This window comes from Lagenorhynchus albirostris, chromosome 11 (genome assembly GCF_949774975.1).
Source record: "Lagenorhynchus albirostris chromosome 11, mLagAlb1.1, whole genome shotgun sequence".
In the NCBI taxonomy this organism is placed as follows: domain Eukaryota; kingdom Metazoa; phylum Chordata; class Mammalia; order Artiodactyla; family Delphinidae; genus Lagenorhynchus; species Lagenorhynchus albirostris.
This window is the reverse complement of record NC_083105.1, coordinates 101,265,063-101,278,986: the sequence shown is the minus strand read 5'-3', so window position 1 is coordinate 101,278,986 and position 13,924 is coordinate 101,265,063. Positions and strand designations below refer to the sequence as shown.

The window sequence follows — 13,924 nt, the reverse complement described above, 5'->3', positions numbered from 1 at the left end:
AGCACCTGTTGCTTGGGTTCTCCGTGCCCCTCTGCTCTCCATTAACGTACCGGCATGCGCGGGGTCACAGGGGTAGTGTCCCAGGAGGCGCAGTGGCAGCGTGATGGGAAAGGGGAGCTGTGTGGCCATGGGTAATGTTTAGATTCTGTTACTTCCTTAGGGTCTCATTCTTGCAGGATGACCGTGGGTTTAGTCCAAGTCTGAGCCCATGGAGTTGAGGGGACAGAACCAGACCCTTGGGTTCCCTCTGCCCCTGCCAGGCCGGCGGCGTCACCTGGGGTTCCTGCGTCCCGGCCTGAGGTGCTGGCTGCCCCTCTGACCCTCCTGTCCCCACCTCCCCGCCCCGCCTGCAGGGACTGCATCGCCCTCTGCTTCCTCAACAGCGGCACCAGCTTCGTGGCCGGGTTTGCCATCTTCTCCATCCTGGGCTTCATGTCCCAGGAGCAGGGGGTGCCCATCTCTGAGGTGGCCGAGTCAGGTGGGTGGTGTTTTGGGGGGTGCGGGGGGCCTAAGGCAGGGGACTCTGTGAGCTTTGTTTGAACCTTCACCAGCCCGCCTGGATCTGCAGGCATTCCTATTGTCACCTACACTGGGGGTGACCTCTCAGTGGCTGCGTCCTGGGGAGACCTGGGATGGACTTAAACAGCAATTCCAGCTTCAAAAGGCGAACGGGTGTGCAGAGAACACTGTCCCCTGCACCCTGGCCTCCAGCTCCTCACCCTGGAAGCAACCAGTGTTACCAGGTTCATGGTTTTACTTCCAGAAATAGTTTAGGCTTTTATGAGAAAAAGAATACACACACATCTGTACGTACACGTTCAAACACGCGTCCGTATTACGGTTTCTGTCTCTTACACCTCGTAACAACCAAGTGATAACGTGCTGTATACATTGTCATGCATCCTGCCGTGTCTCGTTCCCCTTAGCGTGTGTCTCAGAGGTAAGTTAACTCCCGGCACGTGGAGTCTCCTCCTCTAAGTGCCTGCCTTCCCACCACGCGGTGCTGCTCTTGCTTTTAAATAAAATCACAGACGGATCCCCCGTCTGGGTAAGCGGCCGGTGTTTGCCTTGCTCGCCCCCCACGCCTGTGGGCCACCCACTTACACCTGTAACAAGATGATTTTGATCGTGGGGTTCACAAGCTCCCCCCGTCACACAGGGTGCCGAGCAACGGGAAGCTGACGTCGCTGGTTCTTGTTAAGAACGATGGTGTTTCTCTTTTACGAAGCACAGCCCTGTGCCAGGCTCGGTGCCGTGTGTCCGCTGGTGCGTGGGGCGGGTCCCAGCAGCTGGGAGACGGGCGGAGGAGCTGACCACTGTCCCGGGTCCCTCGGTCATACCCTTCCTTTCAAACGAAGCTTCCTATCGAGGACCCGGCGCTGGCATGTGACCTGTTCCTGCCGTTTGAGCCAGCTGAGGGCAGCAGGGTGTTTGAGAGGATGTGTGTCGTGGGTATTCTGAAACTCACGCCAGCTCACTTGCTGTGGGGCGACAGAAAAGGCTCGGGGAGCAGCGGTGGCCAGCGGTGGCCCCAGACCCAGTCTAGTCTTGGAGGTATTTTCTTTGGAACTTTACGGAAACCACACAGCGCTTGCCTTAGGGGGCAGGACGGCTCCAGGTCCGCCGCTCCCTCCTTTTACGCTGGGGCAGCTTCACAATCCGCGGCCTGCCTGGCCCCCAAGCTCTTTGTAAGTTTGACAGCTCTGGTTTGGGGGCAGTAGGTCTGGAGAGTGAGCCCTCAGGATGTGAGGCAGAACTTACAGGAATGCAGGTGACGGACCCCCGTCCTCTTCTCTTTGCATATCCCGTAGAATGCTCACAGCCTTCAGGTTCTGTTGCTGCCAGTGAGAAAACAGTGGGCGATGCGCTGGAGACTGGGGACCGGGTCAGGGTTGGGTGGCTTCTCCTGGGTGGGGACGGTGCAGGGGAGTAGCTCTGGGCTTCTGCTGTCCCGTGTCCCACACTGGGAAGCCCACCTTGGGGTGGCACTGGGCCGTGTCCCTCTCTCCCCGCCGCAGGCCCTGGTCTGGCCTTCATCGCCTACCCCCGGGCTGTGGTGATGCTGCCTTTCTCGCCCCTCTGGGCCTGCTGCTTCTTCTTCATGGTCGTCCTCCTGGGACTGGATAGCCAGGTATCGAGAGGTGGCCGCTCAGAGCCCGAGGGACGGTGGTGTGTGTGGCCTGGGGGCTGGGCGAGTGTCAGGCGCGATGCCCTGTCCGAGAACAAAGGAGCTTTGGAGGGGGGGTCCGCTCCGGGGCTGGCAGGAGGCTGGCAGGGCTGCCCCAGGAGCGAGGCACCAGCTGGTTGACGGAGCTTCTCGCGAGGGCTCTTGTCCTCCAGTTCTTCGCCCTCTCGTCCAGTTCGTGTGCGTGGAAAGCCTGGTGACGGCGCTGGTGGACATGTACCCCGGTGTATTCCGCAAGAAGAACCGGAGGGAGGTCCTCATCCTGGGGGTGTCTGTCACCTCCTTCCTCGTCGGGCTCGTCATGCTCACAGAGGTGAGGGGCTGGGCGGCTTGCAGGTGGGGCCCGGCGAGGAGGAGAGCCCAGGTGGGTGACTGCCACCTGGCGGGGGGGGGGGCAGGCTGCTGTAGTTTCAGGTCACCGCCTTCTGGGCTTTGGGGCCCGGGGGCCCCTTCCCACCCCAGGAAGCACTGAGCACCTGGCTCTGGGCGTGGCGGAGGGGTGCTTTGCCTCCACGGAAGCTGAGAGGTATAGACATGTTGGGCTGGGAAGAATCGCCTCTCCAGCAAGATCCCATGAGTTCCCAGGCAGCTGACCCACGTTCCAGGGACAGACTTCAAAGGCAGAAAGGGAGCCCTGGGGTGGGTGACATTCTGAGTGATGTCTCAGGGGAGGAGGGGGATGGAGCTCATCAGCCTGATGACACCCGTGGCGGCCCCTATTCTGACCCTCTGCCCAAAATGCACGCTGTCCTGGACTTTTGGGTCCCCCCCTGCGTGTTCTCAGGGGTGAGCTAACAAGGGCTCTCTCATGCATCTTCCTTCCAAAAACAATAATCAAACATTATTATTGTCCCATGTCTGCCGAGTGCTTTACAGCTTACAAACTACACTGTCCCTTAGTCTCTGTCTCCTGTGACCCTCCCCACCTCTGCTCCGTGCCCCGAGGGTGCCTGTTTCCTCTGGCTAAAGTTCTGTCTCTCTCCTCCCGGGCAGGGCGGTATGTACGTGTTTCAGCTCTTTGACTACTACGCAGCCAGTGGCACGTGCCTCCTGTTCGTGGCCATCTTTGAGTCCCTCTGTGTGGCGTGGGCCTACGGTGAGTGACTCTTCCCGTGGTCCTGCCCAGGGCCCTCGGACAAAAGAGAGACCTCACTGCTCACACCCACCTTCTCCTCAGACTTCTCTCCCTCCCAACCTCAAACATCTCAAGAATCCTACCTACATTGCTACCATTGGAAAAGCCCTCCAGAGGCGGCCTTGTCCACCCTCCTGGTGCTGGCTGCTCCCGGGCCACCCAGGTGGGCCCGTGTCCCATCCTACCCAGAGCTTTTTAGCCTTTAACAACCTTGATCACCAGAAAGTTCCTGCCTTTGCCTAAGCCAGGTTCTTCCCACTGCTGTTTATGCCTACGAATTCCATCCGGGGAAGGCTCTGCTCCCAGCAGGGATTGGAGAAGACAGCCACGATGTCTTTTACAGACTGTCCTTGCCCTTCCTGGTTGGTGTGGTCCCCATCCTGATGCTTTGGATGCGAAAGGATGTCCTTTCTCCCCCTTCCTTCTCTTCTTCGTGGCAGGTGCCGGGCGCTTCTATGACAACATTGAAGACATGATTGGGTACAGGCCATGGCCCCTTATCAAATACTGTTGGCTCTTCCTCACACCGGCTGTGTGCACAGTAAGATAACCTCCGGGGGGCTTCCCTGGTGGCGCAGTGTTTGAGAGTCCACCTGCCGATGCAGGGGACGCGGGTTCGTGCCCCGGTCCGGGAAGATCCCGCATGCCGCGGAGCGGCTGTGCCCGTGATCCATGGCCGCTGAGCCTGCGCGTCCGGAGCCTGTGCTCCGCAGCGGGAGAGGCCACAGCAGTGAGAGGCCCGTGTACCGCAAAAAAAAAAAAGAAAGAAAAAAACAAAAAAACGATGACCTCCGGGAGGAAAGCCAGATGAAGGGAGAGAGATGGTAGAGCAGAAGGGTAGACGGGCCATAGCCCTAGAAGGTACTTATCCGTGGGCATTGAAAATCATTTAAAAGTTTCATTCATCCTCCTGTTGGGTTCTAGAAAATGCCGGCAGGATAGATTCTTCCTTTCCGTTTCACAGAAGGATAAACTGAGGGCCAGAGCTGTCAGACTCAATCCCAAGGTGTGAGTCTAATGTGGCAGGTGCTTCGGGCTGCTGAGCACAATACCGATAAGCACCGAGATAACAGTAGCAGTTCCAGAGCACTTACTTCCTGCCGGGTACCAAATGCTTTACGCGTTTAACCCAGTCAATCCTCACAAGAACCCCATGAAGTAAGAATTACCATTATATCCACTTTTCAGGTGAAACGGAAGCCCCAGAGGTTAAGCAGTTCGCCCAAGCTGGAAGGTGGCCGAGAGCTGGGGCTCAAGCCCAGGCAGCTTGGCTCCGGAGTCTGGCCCTGAGCCGCTAAGCGCTGCTGCTCCGGCTTTACCTGTGTCAGCAGCACCCCCTGTGTGCCAAGTATGATGAGGCCGGGGCGACCCAGGCATGACCCCTGCCCTCCAGGTCCTCACGGCCAGGCACAGAGCCATGTCCCAGTTGAGGATGCCCAGGGGCACGGGGGCCCTGGAGGGACAGGGTGGGTGCCCCGGAAGTACCTCCTGGGGGTGTGGATTTTGAGCAGATGTGGATGGAGTTCGGAGGCAGACTGGCCCAGCTGGTCGGGGGGACCCATGCTCCCCCAGCCGCGTCTCTTCTCTCACCCTCAGGCCACCTTCCTGTCCTCCCTGATCAAGTACACCCCACTGACCTACAACAAGAAGTACCTGTACCCGTGGTGGGGCGATGCCCTGGGCTGGCTCCTGGCTCTCTCCTCCATGATCTGCATTCCCGCCTGGAGCTGCTACAAACTCAGCACCCTCAAGGGCTCTTTCAGAGAGGTAGGGAGCTGGTGGGGAGGAAAGCAGTCGGAGGACGAGCTGGGGCCCCCTTGCTGGCAGGTGGCTGCCTGCCTGGGTAGCAGCTGGTACACAGGAGGGCCAGGGACCCTGGTGTGGGGCCAGAGGGAGTGCTGAGCAGTCCCAGGAAGAGACAGGATGCCTCCAAGACACCACTGTGGTTAGGGTGTTGGCACCTGGACAGCAGGTTTGGCACCTCTGGGAGGCCGTGATGAGGGACGCTGGCAGACTTGCCCCCTCTCCGGCTCATGACGGACCCCTCCACTCTGCTTGCAGAGAGTTCGCCAGCTCATGTGCCCAGCTGAGGACCTGCCCCAGCGGGCCCGAGCGGAACCCTCTGCCCCGGCCACGCCCAGGACGTCGGAACTGGAGTCTCACTGCTAGGGGGCAGGCCCTGGGACGAGGGGCCAGTGAGCCTGGCTGTGGGGACAGTTGCAGAAGGAAGGCACAGAAGCAGCCCTGCTGTGCTTCTCTGCCCCGCACCACCCGGGGTAGACAAGATAAGAGGGGACATGCTGGAATCCACCTCTGAGCTGGGCATCTCCCACCCCAACTTCCCTGCTCCAGGGGTGGCTGGACAGGTGTGAAAGGCCAGGATCAAGAGCATCCCCTTTGAGAGGGGCCTTGGGAGGTGGGGTGAGGCTGCAGGCGGGGGCGGGGCGGGAGAGCTCTGTTTGGCGCCCTTCATTCCATTAAATCCACGTTCTTCCCACCAGCTGCTAGCAGTTCCGCTTGGTTTCTGCCCCGACCCACCCCCGCCTTGCTGCCTTGCCCACCTCCTCACTTTAAAGTGGGGCTTTTAGGGACTTCCCTGGTGGCGCAGTGGTTAAGAGTCCGCCTGCCGATGCAGGGGACACGGCTTCGAGCCCTGGTCCGGGAAGATCCCACATGCCGCGGAGCAACTAAGCCCGTGCACCACAAATACTGAGCCTGCGCTCTAGAAACCGCGAGCCACAACTACTGAGCCTGCGCTCTAGACCCTGTGAGCCACAACTACTGAGCCCTCGTGCCACAGCTACTGAAGCCCACGCGCCTAGAGCCTGTGCTCAGCAACAAGAGAAGCCACCGCAATGAGAAGCCCGTGCACCACAGCAAAGAGTAGCCCCCGCTCGCCACAACTAGAGAAAGCCCGTGCACAGCAACGAAGACCCAACGCAGCCAAAAATAAATAAATCAGTTAATTAAAAAAAAAAAAAAGGCGATGGAGGGGAGAAGGAGGAGGCACCTGAGCCCCCGCTGGAGGAAGGAGGAGGAGAGCGGCTGGGCTTCTTCCTGCCCGATTTCCCCTGCCGTCTCCTTGCCTTGACCTCGCCTGTCGAAACTGTGTGCGCCCGCCAGGGGCTTGGTGTCAGGGGTAAGAGAGCGGGACAGCAGGGACCGCGGGCGGAGCAGGGCACTACCCGGCTGGGCCAGAAGAGGGAGCCGCTGCCTCGGGACCACCACGCTGCTCCGCTCGGAAGGAACATGGATAGATGCGGATGCGGCAGCCCCGGCGCGGCCACGATGGCGGCGCACCGCGGGGACCTCCGCTCGGCTGCGGGGCCTGAGCGCGCAGATGCGCCCAGAGAGGAGCCAGGTGGGAGGCAGAGCCTGTGCGACGTCGGGGTCAGCGGGTCTGGCCTTGGCGCCCCCGCCCCCCGCCCCCGGCTCCCACAGGCGTGCGCCGCAGCCTGGCTCTGGGCAGGTGCCTGGAGCTGGAGCGGGCGCGTGTGTCCGGGGCCCACGGGGGAGCGGGGACACACAGCAGCTCTTCCCCCCGCATGTCTTCCTGTGTCCCCACCTCTGTTCATGTAGCTCTTCTTCCCGAGCTGTTCCTGGGAGGTGCAGGGCATTTCCTGGGCGATTTTCTTACGAGTCAGTTAATGGGAAAATGCACCGAAGTCTTCAGGTTTTGATTCTTCGCCGTTGGGAGAGTTTATTAAAATCGGTGACAGCAGCCCTGCTGTGTGTTGGCCTTGGCGGTTCCTTCCCGGACAGTGGCTGGGCACCCCCCAGTGTGCCAGGAGCAAGGCAGTCCTAAGACGGAAGAAATAAGTCTGCTAGAGAAACGTGTGGGCCTCGAGGTCCCACACCTGGCGTCTCCACCCGTCTGAGGACATTTCCAGGACACCTACTGCATGGTGCTGTGCTCAGGATTCACGAGGAGCAAAGACAGATACATCTCTTGAAGGACAAAGGATGACAAACGCTGTGGAGAGAAGCAAGGTCTCAGAAGGAATAAGTGGGCGTGGGAAGGATCCTGAGGGTCTAGGGTTGGGGGTCTGGGAAGGCTGTTCTGAGGCTGAGGTATGTCTCTCTCTCCATCCTAGCAAAGTTGCAGGGATCTGCTAGGCCCAGGGAGGGGGGTGAGCAGTTCAGTCACGGTGGTTTGAACCCTATTTCGGAGCTTCGCTGACGGTGCGGTACGGTGTGAAAGTAACCCTCTGGCAGGAGGCACAGCTTCTGGTCGTCAGCGGCCTCGGACCTGCTGTGTTTCTTGGTGGAATTCAGGTCTTCCTTTTTTGCAGATGGAGGTAACACTGGGCACCCCGCCCACACACGGGTTTGTTGTAGGGCTGGATGGGGTCACGGGTGTGAGAGCCCAACGGTGAGGTCATGAGACCAGTGGGGGGAGGGCTGATCGGGACCTGCTCTAAAAGCCAGGGGTCACGTCAGGGAACGGCAGCAGGAATACCCAGACGTGGCTTTGCCCCCTCAAAGGGGTAGTGGGGGCGGGGCCGCTTTCTGTCCCCTCTACTGGAGCTCTGCTTGGAAGGGCAGATTCAGATCCTGCAGGTCCCAGAGGAAGAAGACAGAAAAGGAAGGGGAGCCCTTTGTCTAGAGGCCACACCTGTCAGAGAAGAAGACCTTAGGACACATCATTTAGCTTCTATTCACCCGAATTTTCTCATCTGTAAAATGGGCTAACAACTCCTACACTTCAAGGTTCTTGTGAGGCAGGCATAGAGCCTCAGGTCAAGCGATAGCTGGAAGGAGAGAGGAGCGCAGCGGTACCCGGAGAGTTAGGACTGGAGCCCGTGGGGATTGGGGAGCCACGGAGGGGGCACTGAACCCGTCAGGCTGCCGTGGAGCCTCAGACCTCAGACCGTGTTCAGATCACACCCAGGTCTCAGATCCACATGTGCGCACACACAGTGCCTCACTCTCCTCAGATGAATGTGCATAGACCCAGACACCACAGTCTGCCAGGCGTACCCCTTTACGGAGGCTGGCAGGCCTGGTTTGGGTCTATGTGCTCTGTGACCTTGGGCAAGTTCATCGCTCCGATCCTTAATTTGCTCCTCTATAAAATGGGAATAGTAGTATTTACGTCAGTGTTGTTAGAGCCCAGTGGAGGGTGTAGGCACAGCTGCCTTGGGGACATATTTCAAGCAAATCCATCCTATTTTCCATGATTCCACCCTCCCCCCACCTCTGCATTGGGCTGCCAATGAAACAGAAAAGCCCAGAAAGAGCTCAGTGACATCCTTGCTGCCCCCTGGATTCCCCAGCCACAGGCATCAGGTTGCATTAGGCCCCAGAAAGAAGGCTACACATTTATTAACTAAGCATTTTTGCTAGGAGGCAGGAGAGAGGCGGAGCTAAAAGAACCTGCATCCTGTGGCCTGAGAGTCCTGCTCAGCACCAGCAGTTTTGTCCAAGAAAAGCAAGACATGAGTCCTTCCAAGCCCTAGTCTATCCCCTGTTTCTGGGAGAGCAATGCCCTTTCAGAATAGGGAAGACTGAAATCAAAATTCCCCTCAAGTTGCATCCATCCATCCGTCCATCCTTCCTTCCTTCCTTCTATCCATCCTTCCATCCCTCCATCATCCATCCAAATGCCTACTCTGAGCCAGCACTATATTAAATGCTAGAGGCAGAAACAAAGAATTATGAAAAGTGACCCCTGCCCTCTAGATACTCCTGGTCTGGGAAACAGTTTGCTGCAGTGGAACAAGCAAAGATTTTTGGAGCCAAGAGGCCCAGCTTCAAAGCCCAGCTCCCTCATTTACCACCAGTAAATGAAGCCTTAGGACACATCATTTAGCTTCTATTTGCCCCAGTTTTCTCACCTGTAAAATGGGCTAATAATTCCTACATTTCAAGGTTCTTGTGAGGACAAAATGGGGTGACATGTAAAGCACCTAGGCTGAGGTAGGTAGGTGCTCAGGAACTAGGTTCCTTCCACGCCAGGCCTTCTAAAAGTATGCACGGGTTAGAAGATGACTGTGGTGAGGAGAACATTCGACGGGTTTCACTGCAGCAAGATAACGGATTCATTATTTCATCTCGACACTGGGCCCTCCCCAGTATGGAAACAGGCCTGTCTTAGGTAGGCTTTACAGGTAACTTAGGGAGCCCTACCTGTTGTAAAATGGGGTCTCCTGCCCCCAAGAGTTCACCAGTTGTTCTGAATGCGCAGTGGGGGCTGAAGCTGCGGGGTTGGGTGGGCTTGAGTGAGGGAGTTCGGGTGTTAGACAGAGGCGAGGTCAAACACGGCAGCTCTTCTCTCGTGAGGTGGAGGGGAGGTGACATGTGTATCCCCAGGTCCTCGCAGAAAAGCCCCACACACTGTAGGCGTGAAGTAACACTTTTGACTGAATGACAGAGCTAGGAAATTCACCCTCTGCCCAGCCTGGTTTTCCTCCCTCTGGCGCCCCTTCCCGGAGAGGCTGGGTCTTCTGTTCTGAGTGGCTGCGGCCAGGTAATCACACGGACTTTGGTACCCCTCTGCAGCGAGCTGTACAGTTGACACACGGTGGGGATGGGGACAGGGCATTGCAGCAACTCGATCACTCCGGGCCCGCCGAGCACAGGGGAAACCGTGTGAATTCGGCCGGGGCCACGGCCCTTCTCCGCCCCAGCCCGCCTGGCTTGCTCTCCACGGGGAGCCTCAGGGAGATGCTGAGAGGGGCCTGAGACACTGAGCGGGGGGTGCTCGATGGAAAACTACAGACTGAGACTCGCGCTTCACACCCCAGCCCTGCGGGGAAGTTCTAGGACACACAGGGGAGGAACAGGCAAAGGGAAATTTCCCTTTCTCCTCACAGCTTCTCCTCCCCCCACCACCTGGGCCCGAAGAAGCGTCTTTATTATCCGGAAGGGGGCACTGTCTGTCCTGAGTGAATGGCCCCGGACGGTCCTGTATGAGCACCGCGAGGACATCTCAGAAACAGCGATGAGGACCCCGTTCTGGAGAAGCTCACCGGGCACGTCGTGGGGACACAGATATTTATTCAACAAGTACCAGTTCACCACTGATGGCCGTCAGGCAATCAGACAAGTCCCAGCTGTGTGCTGAGTGCCCGGAGGTCCCCAGAGCATCGTCACTGCTGCCTGGGACACTCCAGCATCCCAGCCCCTGCTTCCAGACGACCCTTCAGCAAACATCACCAAGTGCCCTGAAGCACCGACAACACGCTAAGCAGTCTCCCAGACTGCCTTTCGCCCTCCCAGCAACTCTGTGAAGTAGGTGTTGTCACGCACCCTTGACGGGTCGGTAGACAGAGGCTCAGATGCTTGTCTGGCCGACAGACAAAGGAGGCGTCAAACCCAGGCCTGTCTACCTGCAAACCTGGGTCCTTCTAGGTTCTTGAGGTCGTCTGGCACCTCCTCCAGGAAAATCCCAAGGCAGAGGGTTGCGGCTGTGAAGGCCCGGAGCCTTGCTCTGAAACCACAGGCGGCAGGTACTTGGTGGAAAAGTCCAGCGGTGAGTCACCTCCTCCCACCCCCGCGTCAGCGAGGCCAGTTCCCCTCCCGAGATCTCAGCTTCCAGCCTGGCTGTTGGTGGTGCCCATCCTACCGCCCCGGTGAGAGAGGGCTGTGCCCACCGGAGGAGAAGGAGCCAGCGCCAGAGGGGGCACGGTGAGATGGGGGGAGGGACAAGGGGCAAAGGTGGGGAGACGAGGGGGGCGTGAGTCTCCGAGCCCAGCTCTGGGGGGGTCGTCTTGGGACAGCGCCCGCCCGTGGGGGAGCTCTGGCCGGGAGGGAGGTGGGGAGGGGCTGGGGACAGAGGACTTGACTTTCTGAGCTTGGGTGTTGTAATCCTGGCTCACAAACTTTTGGCCTCAGTCCCTCCTGCTGCTGTGGTATTTCTCTGCCCCTCCACTTCCCAGTACACCAGCTCACACTCGAGTGTGCGCGCGCACGCGCGCACACACACACACACACACACACAGAGTCGCTTTCTGTCTGGGGGTCCCAGGACCACGACTGGATGGGATTCTGAGCTGGGAGGCAGAGAAGGAGCGAAGGTGGGGGACAGTTTCCCTTTCAGGTCGGGTCTCCTAGCGGCTTCCCTGGGACTCTGTTGGGGCCGCGAGGCTTGCGGGACCCAGGGAGCCAGACGGGAGGAGGTGAGCTCCTCGCAGAGGGTGCGGGGTGGGTGGGTGGGGCGACACCTGGGAAGGGGACTGGGTGGCAGTGTGTGTCCGTGCCGTGAGCGGGGCCAGAGGGAAGTCTGGTGTTGGGGAATCCTGGAACAAGGGGGTCACCCCAGTTCCTTTGCACCCTCTGCAGCATCTGAGCTGCTCAGGGACAAGCCTGGCTGGCGGAAAGTCCTGAGACGGGGAGGGGGCTGACTCCAGGGAGCAGGGGAGAGAGGAGCGACCCGGGCCAGAGAGCGAGAGGAGGGGGAGACAGACGGCGCCCCGCAGCTGGGAAGGAAGCGGCCAGCAGAGGGGCCAGACCCGTCAGCCTCCCCGCGGGCTCCACACAGGGGTGCAGACGGCAGGGCGGCCTGTGCCCCGGGGGGCATCGGGGGTGCAGGCGGCCCACGGGGTGTGAAGGACTCAACGGGGGTCATGTTTTGGTGCTGTGCACACAGGTATGTGTGTGCAAGGGGACGTGACGGGAGCGGCAACAGCGTGTGTGCTGAACGGGGAGCTGGTATGTGGGTGTGGGCTGAAGTGGGGCTGGGACATCCAGGGCCTGGGCTGCTGCCCCCGGGGGCGCGTGGAGGGCAGCAGCATTTCCACCTGTGTCCGCTCCTCCGCCTACCTGCCCAGACCCTGAAAACAGTGAATTTGGGGCTTGTCAGCCTCCTGAAGGTTTCCTCTGCTTCTGGAGAGCACTGGCGTGTGGTGAGGTCCAGGCTGCCCCACACCCTGCCCCAGCTTAGCAGAGCAGATGGGCAGCAGGGCAGCTGGTGCTAGGGGTTGGAGAGGTGAGAGAGCTGGCGTGAACCCTCGGGACGGTGGAGACTTCTGAAAGTCATCGTGACTGAGGATAACACTGTGTTTAAGCATTCCTGGCAAACGGGCCGGGGGTAGAAGGGCACAGTAGAGGGGGGCAGGGAGGGGGGCAGGAGGGTGGGGTGCTCTCCTTTGGCCTTTAATCCCCAAAAGGAGAGCTCAGTACAGCTTTTATGTCTAACGTCCTCCTGGAAAGTTCTTCCTTGAGTCTAACTTGAGTCCCGCTTGCTGTAAGGTAAGCCTATTTCCCCTTGACTTGCCATGGCCCTGGGCCAGCTTCCCTTTCCACATGCTCTTGCTTTCATTCTGCCATTCCGGTTTTTCACTCTTACCCATAAATCATGCTCCTCTCAACAGCCTTTTTGAAAAAGAACAAACTTGTCACGTGAAGGTCAGCTCATCTGCGTTCTCTTCTCCCAAATCCTGCGCCCATCCTGGGCTCTGGGCTTTGCTTCCTCAGCCTGTGTTCCCCTCTGGCTTTCCCTTCATTTACTCCTTTCCCAGGTGGGTCTCCCCCACCTCCAGCTGTTGAGGACAACTTGACCCTGAAACAGCTGCCTCTGGTCTGGGGACAGTGAGGCTTGTCTCCTGGCCACCCCGTTGGTGACCCTATGCTCGGACCCCGAGCTGGGCTACGCGATGGCTTGGCGAGCAAAGGCAGTATCTCTCCTTGTCTTTTATGGATCTCATGCGTATCCCCTGCCCTCCCAACACCACAGTTGAGTAGGGGTCATTCTCTCTTTCAGGGAGACTTAAAGCCCAGAGAGGAGGTGTGATTTGCCTAAGGTCACACAGCAACGTGTCCGCTCAGCTCCCCAGTTACTGTACTGGTAAGTTTGTTCAAACCATTCAAAAATGGTTTACTGAGCACCTGGGGGTGTCAGGGCCTGTTCCCTAATCTCTCTGGGCTTCATTTCCTCATTTAAAAAAAGGAGTTAATAGTAATTCTTCAAATATTTTTATGAAGATGAAACTTAATAATGCATGTGAGGATGTGTATGTTTTCAGCACAGTGCTGACTCAAATGTCAACTTCTTTTTTTTTTTTTTTAAGCCTTTTACTTCAAAGGACAGGGACACAGGGGCTGGTATGCTGTTTCAGTCCTCCCTTTTCTCTGATACCCCTCAATCTTGAGGGGAACAGGTGTTGGACAAGAAATGGAGTCAAGTTTTTTGTTGTTATTGTTTGGGGTTTTTTGGCCGTGCTGTGCAGCGTGCGGGGTCTTAGTTCCCCAGCCAGGGATCGAACCCGTGCCCCCTGCAGTGGAAGCGCGGAGTCTTAACCTCTGGACCACCAGGGAAGTCCCCCGTTAACTTCTACTATTACTAGCCAGGTCTGGACCAGCCCTTGGGGCTCCTGTTGGATGCTCCTTCATCCATGTTTCTGAGTCCATTCATTCATTGGATAATGATTCAGGGGTCAGTCCTCAGAGTCCCCCAGCCACAATTCTGTAGCAGTATCCACAGTTGGTTCAGGTGTCCCCAGGGGCCAAACCGCCCTGTTCTTTCCACCTGAGGCTTGGTTCTCAAAACCCCTGGGGTGTGGCTGATCTCTCTGAACCTGGAGCTCTCTTTCCTTCCCTTCCTCCCCCGCCCCTTCCTTTATATCAGAGGGTGAGGCCTTCGATTCCACGGGGTGCCTCTCTCC

General features: G+C 58.4%; 1 protein-coding gene across 1 annotated transcript in view; it reads left to right on the top strand.

Moving 5' to 3' along the window:
- The window catches only part of SLC6A13 (solute carrier family 6 member 13), a 32,589-nt gene extending 26,948 nt beyond the window's left edge, over positions 1–5,641 (top strand). Inside the window, exons 10-16 of the mRNA XM_060164356.1 lie at positions 354–478; positions 2,019–2,131; positions 2,361–2,498; positions 3,179–3,281; positions 3,761–3,861; positions 4,917–5,087; positions 5,382–5,641. Coding sequence (XP_060020339.1) covers positions 354–478; positions 2,019–2,131; positions 2,361–2,498; positions 3,179–3,281; positions 3,761–3,861; positions 4,917–5,087; positions 5,382–5,489 — 859 coding nt within the window. The 3' untranslated portion in view covers positions 5,490–5,641. The remainder of the gene's footprint in view (positions 1–353; positions 479–2,018; positions 2,132–2,360; positions 2,499–3,178; positions 3,282–3,760; positions 3,862–4,916; positions 5,088–5,381) is intronic.
- Positions 5,642–13,924: the final 8,283 nt, after the last annotated feature.